Source organism: Apus apus, chromosome 10 (genome assembly GCF_020740795.1).
Source record: "Apus apus isolate bApuApu2 chromosome 10, bApuApu2.pri.cur, whole genome shotgun sequence".
Taxonomy (NCBI): Eukaryota; Metazoa; Chordata; class Aves; order Apodiformes; family Apodidae; genus Apus; species Apus apus.
In genome coordinates this window covers 21578092-21599194 of record NC_067291.1, presented here as the reverse complement: position 1 = coordinate 21599194, position 21103 = coordinate 21578092, and the positions used below count along the sequence as shown (strand labels likewise).

General features: G+C 51.6%; 1 protein-coding gene across 12 annotated transcripts in view; it reads right to left on the bottom strand.

Annotated features, from left to right (window-relative positions):
- The window catches only part of PPIP5K1 (diphosphoinositol pentakisphosphate kinase 1), a 42647-nt gene continuing 21544 nt past the window's right edge, over window positions 1-21103 (bottom strand). For 3 of the 12 annotated variants that reach the window (XM_051629034.1, XM_051629033.1, XM_051629036.1), the window contains exons 25-31: window positions 20744-20908; window positions 19608-19698; window positions 14617-14739; window positions 11799-11861; window positions 3495-3632; window positions 2951-3067; window positions 1-1752 (exon numbers count right to left, since the gene is read on the bottom strand). In XM_051629034.1, the coding sequence (XP_051484994.1) occupies window positions 1058-1752; window positions 2951-3067; window positions 3495-3632; window positions 11799-11861; window positions 14617-14739; window positions 19608-19698; window positions 20744-20908 (1392 nt within the window). In that variant the 3' untranslated portion in view covers window positions 1-1057. Of the gene's footprint in view, window positions 1753-2950; window positions 3068-3494; window positions 3633-9222; window positions 9403-11798; window positions 11862-14616; window positions 14740-19607; window positions 19699-20743; window positions 20909-21103 lie in introns of all 12 variants that reach the window. The other 9 variants (XM_051629045.1, XM_051629035.1, XM_051629040.1 and 6 more) reach the window with 9 other exon arrangements.

The following is a 21103-nucleotide window of genomic DNA, read 5'->3' as shown; positions in this document are numbered from 1 at the left end:
TGGACCCACAGCATGGATTTACTGTGAAAACACATGGTCACAACACAGCGCAGAGATCTTTGGGCACAGCTTCACAAGAACACAGATCCTAGCTACAGACGAGCACACAGACTTGTCCATAAATACAGGAGGCACAGCCCTGGCTGGCCCTCAGGATGCTGCAGGGACACCTGTGTCAGTCTTGCCCTCAGGCTTGTGCTCACAAGTCACTTACATAAATATGTATTAAATACTTTTCATTTTATATATAATATTTATCCTTATTGGCTTCTAATAATCCTGATTTGTTCAAAGAGCAGTTTCTTTTAATTTCTGTCACCAAGACTTCAGAGCTGTATCCTGCCTGACCCTTGGAGACTAGAAAAAAACAAACCCGTGTGTGTATCCTCCTTGCCCACCTCCCTCAGGCTGGATCCACAGGCTCCTGCCTGCCTGTCCCAGCCTAGCAGGAAAACACTGAAGTCCATGCCAATGAGATGTTTTCTTGCAAGTGGCAGTCTTGAACCTGAGCCCCTCATTACTCTCCTTCCCACACACATTCAGAATGTGCTTCTCTTAATCTTCTGCCATGGACTCTCTGGACCTGTTTTTGATGGCCAGTGGTGGGAACTGAGAGAGGAAGAAGGAAGGAAGAGAGGAGGTTGGTGATTATCATAGATCCCACTCCTTTGGGCCCAGAAAGCCTTTCTCTGACGGCTATGGGCCAAAAAATCTCAAGGGAGCATCTCTCCCCTTTGGACTTATCACCCCAAAAACCTTGGCTGTACCGATCCTCCGTGCTGCCCCAGTGAGCATCCAGCCCTTGGGACACCAGTGCAGCCCCACGTCCTGCTCCACGGAGGTGCTGTGCCAGTGCCAAGACTGCATTAGTTGTTCATTTAACAAGGCAGATGGGGCGTTGGGTCTTGCTGAATGGCAAAGAGCTGCCTTGTGAAGGAGACTCTTCCACACCCCAGAGTCCTGTGGCCTGGAGACACAGCTTGTGCTGTGGAAACCAGCTGCAGGAGGCTGGGCTGGCTCCAGGCTCGGAGCACTCAGTGTGCTGGCCAGAGAGCTGCTAATTCTGCTGATCCTCCTGACACAGTGGCTGCAGCTCCTCCACGCTTGTCTCAGGAGGCAGTGGCTGCCCCTGGCATGGGTGACCAGACAGAAGCTGGCCTGACAGAGCACTGTCTCCCAGAAGCTCCTTGCCCACATGCTCTGGGTCCAACACCTCTCCCAGCAGCTCTTCTTCATGGGGCACCAAGATCTCCTTCGACATTCCTGACTGATTCAGGCCAGTCGTTTCCCCTGTACACCCCTCACCTGGCTTCTCTCCCTCCCTAGCCAGCCTCATATCAGACCCAGCTCTACACTTTGGGTTCTCCTTGTTACTTGGCTTTAACATGGCCCCAGCCGATCCTTCTTCATCCAGCTCCACCATGCTCTTCTCCCCTGGGTTAGAGCCCTCCTCTGCCAGCTCCTTCTTGCACAGCTCCAGGACTCTGCCTGGCTCGGGGTCCATATTCCAAGGCAGGGACTCCAGGGCACTTGGCTCCACCACCGACAACCCAGACACCCCCACCTCCATGTTGAGCCCCCTGCCTGGAGGCTGCTTCTCTCCTTGCTCAGGGAACTGGCTGGTCAGCTGCTCCTCACTTTTTGGGGGACTGGTGGAAAGTTTCTCAGTGAAGCTGAAATGAGCACAATTGTCCACAGAGGTGGGGGAGGACGGGCCTGCACTGGAGACCGTACTGGAGGGGCCACTGCTGTCTGCAAAGAGGACAAAAAAATCTTAAAGGTTTAGCTGATATTTTACCAGCCCAAAGCCCAGGCAGACCCAAGCTGTCCCAGTCCCCCAGTTACACCAATGGGTGAGGGTCACCTACATGCCACGCAACCCAGCAGGGGCTTCCAGCTACTCTTTGGGTGTGTTTCTGGCAGCTCAGCTGATGAAAACCCAAGCACAAACCCCACACTTCCATGTTGTCATACGGTGCCAGGCTGGCATATAGCCAAGTGTGGATTCTGCTGTCATTATAGAGCAAAATGTGACATGTGGTGTTGGACTTTGAGCTGAAAAGCAGCGTCTTTCATTCCTTCATTATTACAGAACACAGGGCTTCACATTTGCTCCTCCTGGTCACACACAGTCCCTGACTGCTGAGCTAGAGCCAACTCTGGAAGAAGAAATACTGCCTGTCCCTGATGCTTATTCTTGCCTTATATTGTACAATGAGCAAAACAAGAGAAGAGCTAGATTACAGCTAATCCAATAAAGGGGGGAGATCAAACAACTGTTTTCAGTCAGATTGGTTCCCTGATGGTGCTGCCTGCACAAACACACACTACTCCTGGCACAAGGAGGGTACAGCCAGAAGAGCAGGACTGCTCTGTCAGTGGCAACCTTGACATGTGTTCCTAGGGCCCTTGCTGTGCAACTGCTGGCCAACCCTTTTCCCTCAGAGTGCCAGTCAGATCTGTAAAGGGAACTAACAGTCACCAGCTCTGCAGACTGTGACAAGTGAGGCCCAGGACCTGCAGAAAAGCCAGTGAGGGAAGAGCCAAACAGCGGAGGGTCCTACAGGGAGCTCTGCATGAGGCATGTACTGCTTAGGACAGAGGGCATTGCCACATGCCAACACTGGGCTGGTCATCTCTCACTGAGACACAGAACCTGAGATGCATTCAGGCCCTCCATGTCCTAGTGCACCAGGCAGAGGATGTCTGGAGAGACAGCATCCACCCATCAGTAGATGCCCCATGACTACAGAGAGTCCCTTTTTGCATCTTTCTTTGGAAGCTTTTCCACAGGGCATATGACTGAGTTCCTTTTTACCTATTTTTCCCCTTCCTGCTTCTGTTCCTTCAAAAGCAGAGCACAGAAACCCAGAGCAGCAATACTTGGCTCCCACCACTTGGCACCCTCCACTCCCCTCTCTCACCACCACAGCCAGGAGGGAGCACTCACACCACGGGGGCTTATCCGAACGCTGGCGCAACGGCAAAGAGGAGGAGGACAGGATTCGCTGGGACATGAAGGGGTCTCCTGGCATCTGGCTGCCAATCATCGAATCAAACAAATCTTCTAGGAAAAAAAACACACAGATCAGTAGTATTTAGACAGATGTAAAGGAACGGCTCATAGCCCAGCTGCCAGAAGCAGGCACTCTGGGAAGAGCTCAGAAGCAGAGCAAATTCAGAGCCATGCATGTCCTGCAGTTCCTGGGAACCTGAGGCTAAGATTTCCCAAGCTGGAGTTTGTATCCATGTCACTGTGCTTATCAGCCACAGGCAGAGCTGATTGGTTCCTTGTCTCTCCAGACAGTGGCCCAGGCTCAGATCTGGGTCCCATAGCGAGCGCCCGGGCTAGAACACCCTGGAACAGGTTTCAGAGACTGAGCTGCCTGCCAGTCCTCCCAGGCTGATCTCTCCTCATACTGTGAAAGACCAGAGAGTCTCCTTGCCTCAGCTCTGCTCTGGCTTGCCCACGGACAAGGCCACCCCAGCAGTACCTGCAGTGGACGGGACATGGGGGTCGCTGCAGCTCCTGCACACAGACGTCAGGAACTCGTTGACCTGTCGCAAAGAGAGGGAGTTGTGCAGGGTCTCCAGAGGATAAATAGTGGGAACCATGGAGCAGCCTTCAAAACCTGGAAAGGAACCCAAACAGAAAATGAATAGAGCAAACAGCAACCTAAATCCATGTAGGACCACTCAGGGCTGAAGGAGCTGGGCACTCTGTGAATCAAACAACAGGCACGCTCAGGCCTAAGGTCACCTCTTCTAGGCCAAGGAAATCACCACTAGGCAACCACATGCATAACAGACCTGAAAGCAAGAGTCCAGGCACAAGTAGAAGGAGGGGAAGAGGGGGAAACATCTCTGGCAGCAGCTGTGGTTGCTGCAAAGCCTGTGACTCTTCTGCTAAAATACAGGGTTCTGATGGAGAACTTGGCACAGTGCCCCACACTTTACAGAAGCTAAACAGAATTTGAGTGAGGTGAACAGGATTTCCATGAAAGGACTCCCACCACTAGTGACACCCAGCCTGGGACACAGTCCCCCCTCCCCAGCAGCAAGGCAGGACATGGGGCTACAGGCACAGAGAGCAGCAGGGCCTGCCCAGGGTGCCTGGCTCAGAAGGGCTGGGAAACAGCTTCAATTATTTGTCCTCTTAACAGGAGCTCACTGCCAGCAAACCCAGAATTAGTAGAAGTAGGTATCTCAACATTTCACAGACATTTGCTCAGAGCTAAGCTGCATCACAACCATTTGCAATAAATCCTTTGCTCAGGCCAGCAGGGTATTATGGCAAAGCACCTTCCTCTTCATCCAGGTTTCCTGGCAAGGCCTTGGCCACCAAGCCAACCTGGAACTGTCACACGAGCAAAGAAGAAACAAATTAGTCTGGGGGCATATGGGCATGAGGCCTCCTCCTGCTCTGCACCTCTTGAGTTTAAAAGCCTCTAAACTTCTTAAGCTTAGGCTGCCCTTTCTGTGACTCCCTAGTTCCCTTAAGGAGCTCAAAAAGACCTTGGAAAGGAATTGGGTTTGTTCCTACAGAGGAGCAAAATTACTCTGAAATCCAAGAAGTACAACAGCTCTGGGTGCACTCCTGTGTCAGGACTGCTGCCCAGCACACTGACAAGCTAAAGCTGATCCCTGCTGCTTGACAGCACCTGAGACCTAAAACATCTGCTAAATGTAGTCACTGTTCAATCACCTCCAGGACAGTCCCTGCTCCAATCTGCTCACCTAACCCAATTCTGCAAGATGTGAGGAGCATGAGCCAGCAGATGGTATTTAGAGTGAATCCACATGCAGCATGAGGGGGCTGCAGACCAGATCCCCCTGGGTTGCAGTGCTGTGCAGACATTCCCTGCTGCCCGAGAGAAAACCCTCCTGACAGTCCAGAGAGGCTGCCAATGCCACAAGGGGCCTGCAAGCATCAACCCAAGACACGAAGGATAACAAGTCCTTGGCCAGGACAAAGGCATATGAGACACCAGAAGAATACCACACTCCTCTGGAATTAGCTTGAATACAACATAGGGCAAACAAGGTAGTTACAAGATACAATGGAGGCACTGATGGGGATCTGAGTGCTTGAGCACTCCTCTAATAGAGGAAATGAAAGGTCCAGTGTTAAAGGGCACACAGAAAACTGGCAGTGCTGCTGAGGGGAAATGATCCCCCTAAGCCCACCCGCCTGCCCAGCACCACTCCCGGATGGGCAGAGAACAAGGCAGAGGCTTCCTTGCTCAAGGTGAAGCACTGCTGTGTTCAGGGGACCCCTCTCATTCATATGTGGCAGCCCACCTCCCTCCACACCTCCCTTGTCCTGCTTGGCTGCTGGGGAGGCCAACACCAGCCCCTTTGTGCTCCCATAGCAGAGCAGAGCAGCAGTTACCCCTCACGTGCACTGCTGCAGCAGCCCGTGCCACTTCTGCAGCACACAGTTAGCAAAGACCTGTCTTGAACAAAAACAAAGCATGAGTGCAGACCACAGGAACCTTCCCAGCCTGACTGCCACCCAGGGCTGACCTCTCAGCCTCTGCTGGCCCTGAAGCTCCTTTCCTGGGGCCTGCAGGGCAGGAGGCTGTGATGCACAAAAAGGCATGAGAAATTAAGACAGATTTGTGTCTATTTTGCACCAAACAAAAGCCCAGAGGAAAAAGTTTAATTTTTCATTTCTTTCAGGTTTGTCTACACTGGCTGCATTAAGGGTGCAGAGGGCAACCTGTCTCCTCCACAGTGAGACGTGCCCTGCAGAGAGAGGCACGTGGTGGGGGCAGACAAAAGTCAGCTGTCATCTTCTCCAGGCCAGGGGTGCAGCATGGTTGTGTCTCCTGCATTTGTGTTCAGTAAAATAGGAATAAACCATTTGTTAGAGTAAAGAAAACAAGATTTGGTTATGGGGAAAACCTTAAGATACATAAGGCAGAGGCGTCTGCAGAGTTATGTATCACTTTGAATGTCCAAGGAGACTGTGTGTGATGTGGGGGAGCAGCCACAGGGGAACCCCCACCCTGACCCGACAGTGCAGCCGCCTCCTGACACCGCAGGGAGCGGCGCTGCCTGAAGAGCCACTCGCAGGCAAGACCACCCAGCTAGAGGGTTACAAGCCCTGTTCTGACTCTCCCAGGCACACTGATCCCACAGCTGAAGGTCCATCCCCCTTACAGAAAGGAAATCAATACAGTTTCATTAAGAGGAAGGATCTAATTTAAATTAAAGTAACACAAAGTTTCCTAAATTCTATGTACGTCCCAGAGAGACAAGAAGAAAGTTTCCTGCGCAGTATGAGTTGGGGTAGGTGAGTTTACAGGCAAAACATGTACCCCCTGGCATGAACCAGTGCTGGGTAATTATCCCTCAGACTCAGCAGATCACCTGAGACCAGCAGACTTCCCAGTGGCATGTTCCTCAGCTTGATTAAGGCTGAGCTGAGGCCCCACATCAGGCTTCTCCACCAGCAGGGCAGGCTCGTTAAAAGGGAGCACACACCTGCTGCTGCAGCAGGCTGGCAAGCAGAAAGCAGCCAAACTGCTGCCAGCCAGCAAAGACAGAGGCCAAGAAAGACTCAGGTGTGAAGTCTTTCTGGTCCAAAGGAATCCTTTTTGAGGATTCTATTTTTGCCCGAGTTCTGAACGTTACTACACACCATTTGATTGGCAGATGTTGCCAAGTTACTACCCAGCTCTCCAGCTGTGATCTCTGCATTGGAGAGGAAAGGGTGCCTGAGCCTTTCTAATGGAGACCCTGAAACCAACAGCACCTGGCACATCCCCAAAATGCCTGTACTCCAGAGGTCTGCATGCCAGCTCTTCTGGAGTAAAGAAGCACCTGCCCAGTTTCAGCACAGACACTGAAAATCATGGAGAGAAAGCTCACTCAGCAGGTTCCTCTCCCACATGCTTGGTCAGTCCAGCCTTGTGCTGTGGGGAGAACTCCAATGTCACATGTGTGTTTGGTACGTGTTTAGACACACATACACGATATGTACATGAACCAGGATTTTTACTAACCAGCCTTTTAAGTTTAAGCCTGTACAGTCAGCCTGAAGGTCCTGCCCTGGTTCAGCACCTCTCTACCCACAGTGCCAGAAGTGGCTGAGACTAGACAGCAGGTAGTGATTTTTTCCCCCAAGTAATTCCCCAAACTCCAGCAACCTGCAGCTCACAACTGCTCTGAACCTGATACTCTGTACTGTTCAGTCTCCCCCTGAGCTCAGTTCAGCTCCATACACCCCCATGTACCATGCTGAGGAGTTTCACTGCATGGAAAAGATCTCTTCTGTCTGAAGCTGCTTCTGCTCACTCCACTGAATCCCTCCTGGCTCCTGCACAGGAACAGGCACTGAACTGCAGATCCCTGCCAGCCCTCTCCAGGTCATCCAACTCCTATCACAAACATCTTTCCCAGGCTGCAAATTTCTCCCTTTTCCACATCATCCCAAGTGGTGATGGCCAGATCAGAGCCCAGTATTTTATATATGAATGTGGGGCTGTGTCCCCTTGTAATTTAAATTAATTTGCACTGAACATGACCTGCTGCTTCACTGCCCACTTGTTACCTACCACAGGCTCAATCCCTGTTTCTTCACAGCTGACCTCTGGCTTCAGAACCACTCTAATTCATTAACACCACAAACTTGTTTCACACGCTTCTTTTTCCCAGCTGTGACTACACAGATAAGCACAGGTTCCCACATAAATTGCTTTGGGGCTTCACCATTGATCTTTCCAGCTCTGCCGAGTGCACACTTTCAGTCTCCCTGATTCTATATTTTAATTCATGTTTTCTTTGTGTGGACAGAAGTACAGCTGAAAGCCGAGGCAGTGAGGATAGGAGTATGGAGGTTTGACAAGGGGGCAAGTTGGGCTGTCAGCTATGAAGACCTGAGAAGAACTCCAGCAGGAATCCCAAACTAGCTAATTACCTTTGGGCTTGATGGACTGAGAAAACAGCAACAAAGAACTCCCTGACTGCAGAGATCTGATTTCCACCCGGGAAGGCTATGCTGAGGTACGTAACCCCCGGGCTGGCTGCAGAGCCCAGCACCACCTGCAGTGTTTGGCTGCCCAAAGCCCTGAGCTCATTTCCTCTCCCTGCCTGAGCTCGCAGGAGATGGCCCAGAGCTGCAGTGGGAAAGCTCAGCTCTGGCTGGAGCAGTCTGCTGTGTTCCAGCATCTCTTCCCTCAAAGCAATTTTTCTCCTCTTTAGTATTTGTTCCTAGGAGACCAAGGTTTGTCCTAATTATATATGAAAAGTAACTGCCATCTCCAAATTGCCTACTTGACAGAAAGGCCCATATCAAGAAAAAACAGACTGTGCAAGAAAAATTCTCTTCTCCAGGCTCCAAAAATGCTTGATCCTGTTGCTTCGCTACATGAGAAGCTGTGCTGCCTCTGCCCCTGCCACCTCGGGGCTCCATGCACCACACAGCCCAGCAAGACACAAGCAGCCAGCAGGTGTTCTGGTGCCAACAGCAGCAGCAGCCCCAGCCAGCTGCCCCTCAGCTCCTTTCCACTGCTCCCAGCAGCTCTGGGACCTCAATGCACCAGACCTCCCATCTGTGCCAGAGGTGGGCAGACACCAGAGAGCAGCAAGGTTTGATTCACAACATCCAGGTGCAGCAGTGCAGTGGATGCCCCTTCCCAGCACAGGTGCCATGCAGCGCAGCCACAGAAGCTCAGGCTCTGCCCTGTCTTCACCCGGGCTCTGGGAACAGCACATTCCCACAAGCACTCACTTCCCCAGAATTTCCACAGCAAGTTCACTCTGCATGTGATAGCTGCTGCAACTCCTTGATCTGCTTTCTTCCCTTACTCTCACTATTCACCGTGGTTCCTCTCTGAGCAGTGGGGACACCCCACCACGACCTGAGAGGGCTGTGGGGTCAGCAGAGCATCACCCCGGCAGGAGCTCAGCACCTGACCAAGAGGAAGCCTAAGGGCTCGTCCTGGCTAGAGGAGGGAGGCAACGAACAACTGCCAAGGATGGAAGGAGCACGGTTAGAGGCACACAGAGAGCACCAGCTCCACGTGGAAAGGCGACGCCTCCGGCTCCACGAGCACAGGTTCCACAGCCCACACACTTGCTGCAGCAGCCCGAGCTCCTGGGGATGCAGGGGAGGCTTTTCCTGCAGGAGCAAAGCACACTGTGCATTCTCAAGCAGACTGTGGTCACTGCTCAGCTACAAGAGCAGGGCCCCAAGGCAGCTGCAGCGTGCAGTACCGTAAAGACACTCCAAGTCATCCTGCCCTGAGATCAGCCAGCTCCTGAAGAGGCGCAGGTGGTAGGAGCAGTGCTGGAGGTGATGGGCTAGGGTGGCATCCAGGGAGATGTTCCGGCTGGTGGCGCGGTCACAGGAAAAACGGCGCAGCAACTGGGCAACGTGGTGGTGCTCAAACACATCTGGAGGAGAGGGGGCCAGAGAGTGAGAGGAGAGGGGCAGAGCAGCTGGGGACAGAAACTGGAGCTGTGGGGATGGCGCTGGCTGGGAGAGACCCTCAGCAGAGGCTGCAGCCCACCCCTCCCAGGCAAGCAGGGCAGGACCACCCTGACCTACAGAGCCCGGTGCCCGGCAGGCGGGAGCAGCTGCAGCGCAGGGGCAGCCCCAGAGCCACCTCTCATCTTCATAAGCAGAAGCCTGACAAGCACGTAAGCCTCAGGACACATTCCAAGTCCAGCACAGTTCAGGTTGGGCTTGATAAGGTCAGGCCCACCACAGAGACAAGAAATCCAGACTGCCCACAGAGCATTGAGGTCCTGCATCCAAAGCAGCCACCTCAGCACACGGGACACAGCAAACGACCCGGCATCTAATGAGCAGCAGCTGAAAGGGACACTGGGTACAGCAGGGTTTGCCTGAGAGCACAGTGCCTGGAGTGTGGAAGAGCAGAGGGGACACAGGAGTGCTGGCCTCCCCTCTATAGACTCTCAGAACAGCCCTGTGCAGTCTTCTGTAGCATCCTTGTGTGGCAGACATGACACCAGCACGCAGGCATGTCTTCTCCTCCATGAATACAGCCTTGGGACTTGTGTGATGCTCCCAAGACTCAAAGGAGATCAGGGCCTAGAGCATCTGTGCTTGGCCACCGCTCTGGTTCACCCATCCCATTGTCACCACACAGCTCTTCAGAAACAAAATCCAGACTCAAAGCTGTGAAGAGCTTGTGCATCCTCAGGTGACTGGTTCATGTGGCTAAACATCATTCCTGCTAAAACCAGTGCCAAGCCTACACCAAACGTGCCTAACTTCAAGCTCACACCTGCTGGACCCCTGTCTTTGTTTTCTTGATAAAGGGGCATTTTCCTATTAGAAATATTAATTGGGTTATTGGAAAAATCTGATGCCCTGTTTCATTTTATTGTAATTTGGGGCAGGGGCAGTTGCTTTACGGTGTGACCCTGGAAAGACTGATGCTTGGTACAAGTTTTGCTGGCAAGATAGAACAACACATCCTGCTGACATACACCACGGGAGCTCAAATGGTTTCCAGACATACAAATTGAGCAGCTGGCCACTCTGGGAAAAACAAAACCAAGCAAACACAGCAAATAGGTTCCCTTCAGATATATGAAACAATAAAGCCCCGTTTAGCTGCCCCTTCCCATTTCATCTTTCCCAAGTCTTTGGTCTTTGTAACAGCCTTCTGGACTTCTGTCATCTTACAGATCACAAAGCAGAATTTCTTCACATTTACTAAGCAACAAGACAGAAGAACCAGCCTTAATCACAGAGATATGCAGCCCGACACCTTTCAGGAATCTGCTCTGGTTCTAACTTGTCTCAACAAAGAGCCATGAGGTAGGAGTGGTGCTGTGAAACAAACTTTTTCAGAAGTTTCTGTGTAAGACTCGGATAATAATCACTATTTCAAGGCATCTGCTACCACAGAGCCAAGGTCTGTGACCTGGAAAGGCCTGCTGGAGTCAGGTTAGCAGCAGTACAAGCAGAAAGAGTCAAGAGAAGCCCTTCTGTTCCACGCCTCTTCACAGCCACCAGCAGCACGAGGAGTGCAGCAGGGGACACCTCCTGGGTGACATGGTGCCATCCCCTCCTGCCTCAAGAAGGCAGCAGGTCCAAGCCAGCATTGTCCACCACAGCAGATGAGTGAGAGTTCTGGGGAAAACACCTGCAGGAAAGGTGAGCCTACTCCCACCAACGTTACCAGGCTTGGAGTAACCAACCCTAGCAGACAAGTTTGCAGATAGGAACCATGAGGTTACCAGTACTCCTAAGACACCTGTGCTGAGGAACATCACGTGCAGAGGGAATCCTGGTAGCACCTCCTTCTCTCCAACCATGGACTGTGCTCTCCCAGGGGACACACAGGTATCCTCAGCCTATCCTTATGGTGGTCCTGCACATCTGCAACGTAGAGCTGAGGACCCCAGCTGCTGATGCTCTTACAGAATATGTCATGGACATCCTCCTCCCCCACATCCGATGGCATCCTGCCCCCCGACCCCCACCCCCGAAAAGGGAGTGTGAAAGAAGGCCTTAAATGTTAGCAGTGCAATTAAAGGCTGCTTTAGGAGTCCATTCACAGAGCCACTGCTCTTGCTTTTTCACCTGGGACACAAATGCCTTGGGGGACAGCAGAGGAACCACTGAGCAGTAACAGGATGAATGAACCAGTTAGTCACGAGGAGACAATGGGGGAAGGTGAAGCGTGTTTGGACACCAGATACACAGACACAAAAAAAACCACGGGAAGGCTGAGAGAAGAGTATGTGCAGAGAGAACTGAAGGTGAGCATGGGGTTAGAGTGTGAGGGAACGTCAAATCAAGGAAGCAAACGTACCATTAGTCGGATGCTTTGCAAACGACACAGAAAATCGTTTTACGGCTGGCATAGACAAGAGCTCTGAGGAAATAAAAACAGATCATCTCAGTTAACAGCCTGCTCCTAAGGATCCCCAGACCTTCATTTGCTTGCAGCTGCCCTTCCAGGTTCACCTTCCTCTCAACCCCACAGGACGAGCTCCCGCTGGCGCTGCTGCAGCTCCAGGCTCTCCCTGCCTGTGGGTCCCACTGGACCTCCAGGCTCCCCAGCAGCTACGGCTCCCCAGGTCCCTGCACTGCCTGCCACTGCCTGTCACTGTCCCTGCACTGCCTGCCCGTGTCTGCCCGACCTGCAGAGGCCTGGGCTGCGCTCCCTCAGTCCCAGGAGCTGCTGGTTCCTGCCCTGCAGCCTCCAGCCCTCCCCAGGCAGCCACGCTGCGCACGGCCCAGCACACAGGAACCACAGAGCAGAGCTCTCGGGGCTCCCTCTGCCCAAGGAAAACCACAAGCATTCTGCAGAGGAGCTGACAAGCCCTGGCACAGGCAAGTGCAGCTGAAAGCATCCTCTTAATGCAAGCTAATCACAGCTATTTATAAGTATAAAGCTAAATCAACTAACTAATTAGGGAACACACAGCAGACCCATGAAGACACACTCTACAGCTCTGATGCTCAGAGCATTTCAGTACAGAAGAGGTTCTGGGATACACCTGTCAGACTGGGACACCTGGGGCTGCCTCTCCTGGCTGTGCCCCAGCCCAGGCCAAGTTCCCCTGTAGAAATCACACACTGGAAAGACAGTGCAAGGACAGACTCTAAGCATCTCATGTGGTGCAAACAGATGAGCTTTAAGAGACATGGATTAGTCTCCATATGCTTAAAAAAGAAAGAGGCTGAAAGCTTCAGTTTATTCCCACTCTGGAAATTCCTCAGCTGTCACAGGAAAGAAAAGCCTAGATCAGACCATCTGTAAGAAGGATTTGACGCAAGGCCCCAGCCAATCACATCTTTTGCTGCTATTTAGGAACTTCTAGGAAACACTAGAAAAATGTTTTTATTTCCCTTCCATGCTTCATGCATCCTTTCTACCCAGGCAGCAGGGTCTGTAGACCCCTCCCTGTACAGCAAGGTTAGCAGATGCACCTAATGACTTGGCCACATAATATATTTAAATCAACTCTCAAACATGCTGCCATTTCCTTCAGCAGCAAAACAGCCCTAAAAACAGTGTCTCTTCCCTTAAACTCAACAAGCAAAGCATGACAAGCTTCCCTATGCATGCAGTCCCACAGAAGTGTCCAAGTCCTGGAGCTGCAGTCAGTGAGCTGGTACCCACCTTCCCCACCTCCCCCTTGCCTTCACAGCACATCTGCTCAGTTCAGTCCTGCTGCAACACAGCTCGCTGGTCCCTGCCTTCAGACAAGCCAGCTTCAAACCACCACCAGCAGCAGATCTACCCTCAACCTGAGGCTGGGACACAACCTTCCCCTGAAGTGTTCCTTAGCCCTCTTCCAGCCCCAGGAAGAGAAGACTTCAGAAATAAGTGCCATTTTAGCTCCACTTGAGCAGGTCCTGGATGAAGTGCTGTAAGCCATGCACCAAACTTTGAAGCATCACAGCCATGAAAAAAGATCAGAGTTCATGCAAAGATGTGCTCCAGAATCTGAAGGTTTTAAACACTATCAGCCTGATGACCAAGAAGGCCTTGATATAAATGGACACCAGTCTGCTGCAGCTGCTGTGTCACTGTCCTCAGCTCTGCTGATGGGCGGTTCAAATGACACTGCTCAGCATTTCACTGGTGCTCATTTAAGCAGGAACACGCATATCAAGGACTTATTTTACATTCCAAACTCCCTTCCCCAGAAGCTGAACACCTTCCTCCTCACTTTCCCAAGCCCCTCACCGCTTCCTCACGCACAGCACGCCAGGAAACACGGAAAAACAAGAGCAACTCCAAGACGAACAACTCCGGGCTGTAGTCACACACCGGTTGAAGAAGCCTGCCTCAGGCATCTGAGGGTGCAGCTGCATCTGGGCCGGCAGGGACCTGCAGCAGGGCTCAGGGGCCCGGCTGGGAGCGGCTGCAGCCTGTGGCGCTGCCCGCAGAGCTGCGGAAGGAGCAGCCGGAGCCCCCGCTGGCCTCTCCAGGGGCTCCCCTGGCTCTGACAGCCCGTCCTGCAGCAAACAGCCCGAGCTCACCCGGGTCCCAGGAGCAGCTCAGCCTGGTGCAGCAGGGTCTGGGCTCTGCTGGGCTCCATCTCGGCCCTCACAGCCTGCTGTGGGAAAGGGGAGGTGGGGAGCAACACACGTTCCCCGTAACACCAGGAACAGCAGCAGGGAGCCAGTGTGCTGATCTCGTTCAGCAGCACTCATCAGGTCCCAACAGGTCTGAGGACTGGAGGGCATCTTCCCTCCTGGGCTTCCTAGGCCTAAAAACTGGACAAAAACCCAAACAAACTAACCTCCTGTTTTCCCCAAAGGCCCCAAATTACTGCCTTAGTCATGCCCCCACCTGGCAATCCACCAGTGCTAGGGTTCATTATGATTTAATATTCAGACCAGTAACTCCTCCTCCACGACAGCAAGTAGTGTTAGAATGTCAGCACAAAACCAGACCCCAGACCAGACCGCACGCCAGCACCAAACTCCTCGCACAACATCAGCTCCTGCCCTGCCCCAGCAAGGCCCACGACTTCCTGGGATGTCATGAAATGCATGACTGCAGATGTGATGAACATGCACATTTAACTGTCACCCTGCTCAGCAGTCTGAGTCTTTGTCTCAGTGCACGCTGAGACACCAACGGCCACCTGCTGCACAGGGAACACACATACCGTCTTTGTGCGTCAGGCTGCTGGCAAACTTTTTGCCATGGCTGCGAGCGTAGTCCTGGAGGTTGGGGGCACTGGAGGAGCCTCCCAGCACAGTGGTGCTAAACAGGCCGGTGCATTGTGACCCTGGAAAGGCATGGAAGGTGTTAGTATCACATCTCCACCGCAAGCAGCGCAGAAAAGCAGGGTTAGTCAAAGGGTGAGGAATGAGCTGGCCACGCCGCAGGCAACCTCGGGAAAAAGTGATGCTAGGGAGCACGGGGAGGCAGAACTGCCCATCCTAAATGTGGTAGTGCCAAATGCACAGCAGGGAGCCCAGAACTCAACACCAGGAAAGCTCCTAACTCCATCCAGGGGGTTACTTCCACTTGGATTTCTTGCCCTGACCTAGGATAAGCACTTTGACACCCCTCAGTCAGCAAATCTCCGTACTTGTGTCAGGAAAGCCAGGATGCCAAATCACTGATGTTCATGGCATAGGGCTTCACTTCTCTGCTCTTCTGCCCTTTGTCTTTGGAAAGCTCCTTTTTCTGTAGGACACCAAGAAGAAGAAAGGACTGCCTGGTCAGTGCATGGGGATTCATCACTCTGCCAAGGGGTAAGAAAAGCAATGTGACAAGAGAGCTCTTTCCTAAGCTACTGCTCAGATGGGATTTCACACCCACTGGGTCAGAGCAGGTCCAGCCATTCCATGAACCACCTCTCAAAGCACCACATGCCCGGACAGCAGGAAGGGTGAGGAACATGGCACAGACACAGCCTCATGCACAGGGGACAACCCAGTGCTGTGGCTTTGGCAGCTGCTGGTGTTTGCTGCTCCAAGGCACAGTGTTCTGCTGAGTGGTCTGACTTCGTGTGGTATTTAGGGAACATGGGGCACTTGAAACAAGATTCTTTTGACTGAGGAAAGCAATTGCAAGTGAGGCAAAACCTTATTATGGTCTAGACAAAGCAGCACTGACTGGCTATAAATTCTCTGCTAAAGCACCTTGATGCAGCATTCTGTCCTGAGAATACCAACTGCTAAACCCAACATCACTCCCATACACAAAAGGCTTCCAGAAACCAGCAGGTTGATCTTGTCCTACCTTGTCTGCCAAGGCAAAAAACGTGACATACTGCCTATTAGTATTTAACTGGAGCAGTGCAACTGTTACTACTGTTAACGAGATCCTGCCTGTATTGCAGGCAGCTCTGGATTCTGAAAGGCAGCACCAGCACCATAGCATGATTTTGGCCCAAAGGAACCTCTGGAGGCTTCTTTCCCAACACACCAGCAGGGCCAGCTCAGATCAGCTTGTTCAGGTTTGTCCAGTCAAGAGTTCAGTACCTCCAAGAAAGGAGATTTCATCACCTCTCTGCCCCCCACTCCAACATCTGGCAGAGTTAAGGTGAAAAACATGATCCTCCTCCTGACCTGGAGCTTCCCCTGCTGCAGCTCGGGTCGGTGGGTTCATGTCCTGCCACTGCTCACCTTGGCAGACAGTCTGTCTCCATCTCTCTGTACCCTCCCACTCCCTCAGCTTCTCCTCCCAGGGGGTGTGCTCCAGCCCTCCCAGCTCGGCTGCCCCTGCAATGCTCACACGCACCAGATCCAGCCTGGGGGGCTCAGGACCCCTCAGACCCACGGGGTGAGTGAGGGGAGGGGCTGTGCCCCTGCTCAGCCAGCACAGCCTGCCCTGGGCCCTGGGGCAAGGACACTGCTGCCCGTGGCCACTTGTGCTCCTCTGCAATGCTCCTTTGCAGCCAGAGCTGCTTTGCAGAACAGACCCTGAGTTTTGAGCTATTCACAGGTAAGTTCACTCTGAGGTGATGAAGGTCCTGGGAGCAGAGGGGATGACCGAAAGAGTTCTCACATGCACTGATCCTAAGCTGCTCCCCACAGTGACACTGCTGGTAGCTTTCCAGAGGACATGGCACGTATGTGTCCTTGGGCAAATAGGCAAAGGACTCCTGCCTGCAGAGCAATGGACACATGGGCCTCAGCAAATTTCCTCCCAGTGCCTTAAACCAAAGCTCAGTGCTGACTTGGCATGAACTGGAATCTGCCAGAATTAAAAGAAAATGTTGTCAAGCAGCAGCCAGGATGATGCTTTTAATTGTCCCTCCATGGCTTAAAAAACAAACCAACAAACCACAAAAAAGTCATTTATGGGCAGATAAAAATGGAACAGAAGATACTTATTACTTTCTATCTTGAGCAACCTCATGGCACTATCCCTTACTCCCAGTGTTTCTGCTATCCCACAGGAGACACAGGCATTTTGTTGGCACCCTTCAGACAGGAGAGAATTTACAAAGGTGACTCTGTGGACAACAGCAGGTGTCTACAGTGAACTCTAGGAGATCACTGCACCAAACACACACACATCCTACAGAACACCATGGTACACTAGTCATTTGGATTTAAGATGTACCAACATTTGCTAGAAAATACTGTATGTGCTGGATCTTTTTTGTGTATTTAATTTTCAGATGTACATTCAATATTTGGTATGTTTAAAAACTGGACATCCCTTGTTCTTATGGGAGTCTCAGCACAAAGCTTCATGCCACCAGCAGTGCACCACCTGTACTGCTCAAACAGCAGAAGTGATTTTACCCCCTTTTGAAGTGTCCTTGCAAGCCAAGAAGGGCCCTGAAGTTCCTCCAGGCTTCTCAGGCTAGAAGCACTAACCCTGGAGCAGAAATCCACAACGATGCACTTGCTCCTGCCCAGAAAGAAGGGGCACACTCCAAAGCACCACTTGCATGGACAAGGCAAGCTGCAGCCTGCCCCTTCTCCAAACACATATTTCAAGGCATTTTAAAATTACAGTAGAGACACAGTTCAGGCAGGTATGGCAGCAGGGTTCCTCCAGGAGCCCCCCATCCCTGCAGGGCTAAACATCTGAGGTGACAGCTGAGCAGACACTGCCCCAGAGACAACGACTGTGAGCAGGTCAGGCAACAGGACCTATGCTCAACTTCAGAACAGCTCAGAAAGAGCAGGCAGTATCTGAATGAAGCCCCTCAAAGCACAGCTGCTGAGACAAGTGCTACAGCTGAAGTTCAAGCTCCCGTGAGTTCTGTGCCACCGCTCAGAGAGCACACATTGCAGAACCTGAAGGGGGGAGGAACGAGATTTCTACACAACAAGCAGGAAAGAAATCAGGAAGATTGCCTTAAGAGCTTGATTTTTACAGGCAGAGGCATCATTCCTCTTAGCAGTTCTCAGGTTAAGAGAAATTCACAGAAACAGACATCCTAGTAACCAGGGATTGTGCAAGCTGGTGTTGCACCACAGGCCTCTCCTACTCAGCTCTTCTGTGCCTGCAGCTGCAAGACTCTCCAGAGAAGAACGGTGGCTGGACTGAAGATCCAGGTAGAGGTCCAGTGTCACAGATCAGGTCTATCAGTTCCCACTCCAAGTTTTGTCTCTTCAGATCTTCACAGTCAGGAGAGTGACCAGGACAAGCTGCCCAGCAAGGCGAGTCAGGCAAGAGCCTGAAACCAAACCTGCTGCAATCATGTGCCAAATTCCATTGCCAAGGAAAGGCAGCACTGCACAGGGTCCAGCAGAGCAGTAGCCTTCAAACAGACATACGTCAGAAACCTAGGGAAGGCTGGAGTAAATCAGCTGCAATATCTGCTCTCCAGAGCACATGCCTTTTGGTCCTGAGACATTCAACAGTACAGACAGTTTGTGTGAAGCCTCGATGCACTCAGTACTTCTCCAAGCAGATGCACTTCCTTGTCTGTGCCAGCTCAGGAATTCTCATATTGCCCCACGGGATTCACAGAATAACCACAGGTTTCTTCAGGCCTCAGCAGGGCAATCTGTTAGAGCCAAGTCCTGCAGGTGGGCTGTGAAAGGCAGAAGGAAGTAGATGCACCACAAGAAACAGCACATTGAAAAACCACTGTGGCCGAAGCTATTGTGCCTGTATGAAAACAAGATGCATCAGTCATTCCTTCTCAGGCTTTTCCACTGGCTGGGAGCACAGCTAGCAGACTCCAGGGATGCTTCCTAACCACTCTGAAGAAAATTCCCTTTACTTGGTATGAATTAGCTTCCAATGCAGCAGCTCATTCAAAAGTGACAAAAAAGTGATCAGATCTTTCAGAAGTCTCTTGGCTGCAGGATGTCCACACAACAGAGTAGAGAACTGATGAGTCAGAACTGCTGCAAGTCTACAGCTGTGCCATGATGCAAAAAGGCTTTTAAAGAAAAAGAAAGTGGGCATAACTTGGGCACTTCCACCTCCTGGTGTTAATTAGTCATCTGCATGATCCAGGTTTCACAGCTATCTTTGAACCTCCTGACAACAAAGACAGCTTTTCAGTTTCCAAATAGAACTTGCTTTAGCAAAAATATTTCAGGAAGACTTTCAACTATTAATACATAGTTTAGGTTAGGATGACAGGGAATGGTTCTCTCAAGGACAGGCCAAGAACACCAAGCACCCCAGAATACTCTCTTCTGCAGGCTACCATGCAAAGAATGGCTAACCAGGGGTGCCAGCTCATTAGAGCTGCCAAACACTGCTGCAGATCCACTCCAGACAAGAGATCCTTATGAAGCAAAGGTGGAAACAGAATAGTTGTTCATGAAGAGCAGCTTTGCATGTAAACTACTGTTCTGCAGGACAGAAAGCAGACTAGTTCTCGTGTAAAGTCATCTCTTCCTACAAGTTCAGAAATGGTATAATGAATGATAGCAACATGGAACCAGAAGGCCAACCTGCAAGTGTGCAGCTTGCTCTGTTGCTCCCATACTAGGGACAAAAAGTGCATCTTCTGTTGCTACGAGTTGAAGGAGAAGATTGTACACAAAAGGAAATACAGCAAGATAGTCTCTGCAGTGGTCTAAGCAGTGACACTAAAAGAAGACATGACAGACACAGAGACACATACAAGGAACTTAAGCCAGATGTGTATGTGGAGAGACAGACAGACGCCCACAGAAATGCAGAGGTGCAGGTGAGCAGGCTGGTTGCAGGTCAGTACAGTACCTAAGCCACTCTGCTTCATCTCAGAAGACTGCCTGGAATAAGTGCTGAAGAGGCGATAACCTCCTGATTTGGAAGAAGATTCAGAGAGCACCTGCAAAGACAGACAGCATAATCAGTGCCCTGCTCTGAGGTACACACTGGTCTTAAAAGCCTTTATACATCAATTGAAGGTAAAGACAAGTATGTCTGCTCCTTTTAAGAAGCATAAAGGGACTCATATACTAATACTGTAACAGTGCATGCTCAATTTTAATTTCAAGTTTGTGTTGGGTTGTGGAACAGTGGAGACTGCAAAAGCATGAAAGGACTCATGTGCTGAGATCCTTGTCTCCCAAGGCTCTCACTGGGATCCCTGGGACACAGACTTCTCTCTTCAGCAGCAGAAGTGCATCCCCTTTATCTTGCTATGTGCCTGTTACAAAGAGCCCCATGTGCCACATGCATCATGAGTGACACACAGATGGAAACCAGCTAACAAAGACCTTGAGCCCCAACCCTCTGCTTTCACTGGTTCAGAGAACAGAGAGCAAAAATGCCCATGAAACTCCTCCAGATGGAGGGGTAGTTGCTAGAGGTGCCAGCTACATGCAGGCTTTGAAGCCTTGTGACACGTAACAGCCCTGAAGGAGAGAAGCAGGAACAGTAAAATCTACCTTTGTTACTTCAGCAGAGCAGTGGATGGGACAGCTCTAAACCCTGACAGTTTAAACACTCTGTAATAAACCCACTGGTTAGCAGGGACAAGATCTGAGATGGGAGACAGGAACAAGAGATGTGGAGCTGAACTGTGACAGGGAGAGGCTGGGGTCTAAGGGAAGGCAAAGATGTCACTGTGGCTGGGTGAGGTCACATGCCATCTCATAGCTGTTACACTGATGCCTCTACAGAGCTTGTAATCCATGTAATTCTTCTGCTTCTCCAGCATTTCCTTACTTGCTCTTCCTTATCGGCTCCTCTGACCTGTGTTCCCCCTGTCCTTCCTTTGGGAGATCTGCCTTCCAAAATATCCCTCTAACTTCTGCAGATGCTTTCCCAGAATCAACTGAAACTCTGGCACGTAAAAAGGAAAGCCATGACACCCAAACCAAGCAAGAGACCTTCACGAGAACAACCGAGGGTGCCCACAGCCTTGTTACCTCCATGGACCCCGTTTTCCGGTTCCTGATGAGTGGGGATCTCCGCTGGATGCTGACGGGCTCGGAAGGCTGCGGAGACCTGGGCTGCACACGGTCTGGCTCATCCATGCCCTTCGCTTTGGAGAGGTCCTCCAGGCTGCCTTGGTCTGCTTTCTTGTCCTCATTCTGCAGCGAGGAAACATTGACACCTACAGGCATGTGGCCCTGGCCAGCAGTGCCCAGGCACTGACTCCAGCTCAGGACACTGCTGCTCCCACAGACTGCCCTGGCACACCCTGGAGTTAGGCAGGGAACGTGACCTGCTGCCAGCCCATGGGCATGGGAGAAAGGTCAGAGGAAAATCTGCTGCTGGGGACTGGA